Source organism: Pyrgilauda ruficollis, unplaced genomic scaffold (genome assembly GCF_017590135.1).
Source record: "Pyrgilauda ruficollis isolate IOZ18807 unplaced genomic scaffold, ASM1759013v1 scaffold1860, whole genome shotgun sequence".
NCBI classification, from domain to species: domain Eukaryota; kingdom Metazoa; phylum Chordata; class Aves; order Passeriformes; family Passeridae; genus Pyrgilauda; species Pyrgilauda ruficollis.
In genome coordinates this window covers 1,696-3,774 of record NW_024517652.1, presented here as the reverse complement: position 1 = coordinate 3,774, position 2,079 = coordinate 1,696, and the positions used below count along the sequence as shown (strand labels likewise).

General features: G+C 48.8%; 1 protein-coding gene across 1 annotated transcript in view; it reads right to left on the bottom strand.

Moving 5' to 3' along the window:
* Positions 1-17: 17 nt before the first annotated feature.
* The window catches only part of LOC121352269 (protein YIF1B-like), a gene marked incomplete at its 3' end in the record, with an annotated part of 2,938 nt that continues 876 nt past the window's right edge, over positions 18-2,079 (bottom strand). The window contains exon 3 of the mRNA XM_041465076.1: positions 18-145. Within this exon, the coding sequence (XP_041321010.1) occupies positions 18-145 (128 nt within the window). The remainder of the gene's footprint in view (positions 146-2,079) is intronic.

The window sequence follows — 2,079 nt, the reverse complement described above, 5'->3', positions numbered from 1 at the left end:
CCAGTCCCCCCCAGTGCCCCCAGTGCCCCAGTGCCGGTACCGGGTGGCCGAAGGGGAAGACGAGCAGCCGCAGTTTCCTGCCCACGTACAGCGTGTCCACCGCAAAGTAGTACTTGAGGCGGCCCACGGGCAGCCAGCGGCCCAGCTGCGGCACACCAGTCAAACCAGTTCAAACCAGTTCAAACCGGCTCACACCAGTTCAGACCAGTTAAACTGGCTCAAACCAGCTCACACCAGTTCAGACCAGTTAAACCAGTTCAAACCGGCTCACACCAGTGCACACCAGTTAAACCGGTTCAAACCGGCTCACACCAGTTCAGACCAGTTAAACCGGTTCAAACCGGCTCAAACCAGCGCACACCAGTTAAACCGGTTCAAACCGGTGCACACCGGGCAGACCAGTTCAAACCAGTTAAACCGGTGCACACCGGTTAAACCAGTTCAAACCAGTCAAAACCAGTTCACACCAGTTCAAACCAGGTCACACCGGTTAAACCAGTTCAGACCAGTTAAACCGGTTCAAACTGGCTCAAACCAGTTCAGACCAGTTAAACCGGTTCAAACCGGTGCACACCGATTAAACCAGTGCACACCGGTACCAGTTCAAACCGGCTCACACCAGTGCACACCAGTTAAACCGGTTCAAACCGGCTCACACCAGTTCAGACCAGTTAAACCGGTTCAAACCAGTTCACACCAGTGCACACCGGCAAAACCGGTTCAAACCAGCTCAGACCAGTTCAAACCAGGTCACACCGGTTAAACCAGTTCAGACCAGTTAAACCGGTTAAAACCGGCTCACACCAGTTCAGACCAGTTAAACCGGTGCACACCGATTAAACCAGTGCACACCGATTAAACCAGTGCACACCAGTTCAAACCAGTTCACACCAGTTCACACTGGTTAAACCAGGTCACACCGGTTAAACCAGTCAAACCACTGCACACCAGTCAAACCAGTTCAAACCAGTTCAAACCGGTGCACACCAGTTCAAACCAGTTCACACTGATTAAACCAGTTCAAACCAGTTCAAACCGGTGCACACCAGTTCAAACCACTCAAACCAGTCAAACCAGTTCAAACCAGTCAAAACCAGTTCACACCAGTTCAAACCAGTTCACACTGATTAAACCAGTTCAAACCAGTTCAAATCAGTTCACACCGGTTCACCCAGTTCAAACCAGTCAAACCAGTGCACACCAGTTCAAACCAGTTCAAGCCAGTTCAAACGGGTCAAACCAGTTCACACCAGTCAGACCAGTTCAGACCAGTTAAACCACTTCAAACCAGTTAAACCCATCAAACCAGTTCACACCAGTTCAAACCACTTAAACCGGTTCACACCAGTTCAAACCAGTTCACACCACTCAAACCAGTTCAAACCAGTTCAAACCAGTTCAAACCAATTCAAACCACTTAAACCAGTTCACACCAGTTCAAACCAGTTCACACCACTCAAACCAGTTCACACCACTCAAACCACTTAAACCAGTTCAAACCAGTTCAAACCAATTCAAACCAATTCAAACCAGTTCACACCAGTTCAAACCAGTTCCCACCACGTTTTCCTGGCTTTTCCCATTTTCCCCATATTTTTCCCCTTTTTTTGTTAATTTTTCCCCATGTTTTCCCCACTTTTTTCCCACTTTTCCCATTTTTTTTCTCATTTTCCCCCATATTTTTTCTTATTTTTCCCATTTTCCCCCATTTTTTCCCCATTTCCCCCCCGGTTTTCCCCGTTATTTCCCATTATTTCCCTTTTTTTCCCCCCGGTTTTTCCCGTTATTTCCCATTTTCCCCCACTCCCCCCCGGTTTTTCCCCATTTCCCCCCGATTTTTCCCGTTATTTCCCCCCATTTTTTCCCGTTATTTCCGCTTTTTCCCCCATTATTTTCCCGTTTTTCCCCATTTTCCCCCCGTTATTTCCCCTTTTCCCCCGTTTCCCCCGGTTTTTCCCGTTATTTCCCCATTTTCCCCCATTTTTCCCCCCAGTTATTCCCCATTTTCCCCTTTTCCCCCCGTTATTTCCCCGTTTTTCCCCATTTCCCCCCGTTCTTTCCCCCCGCAGCTCCCAACAG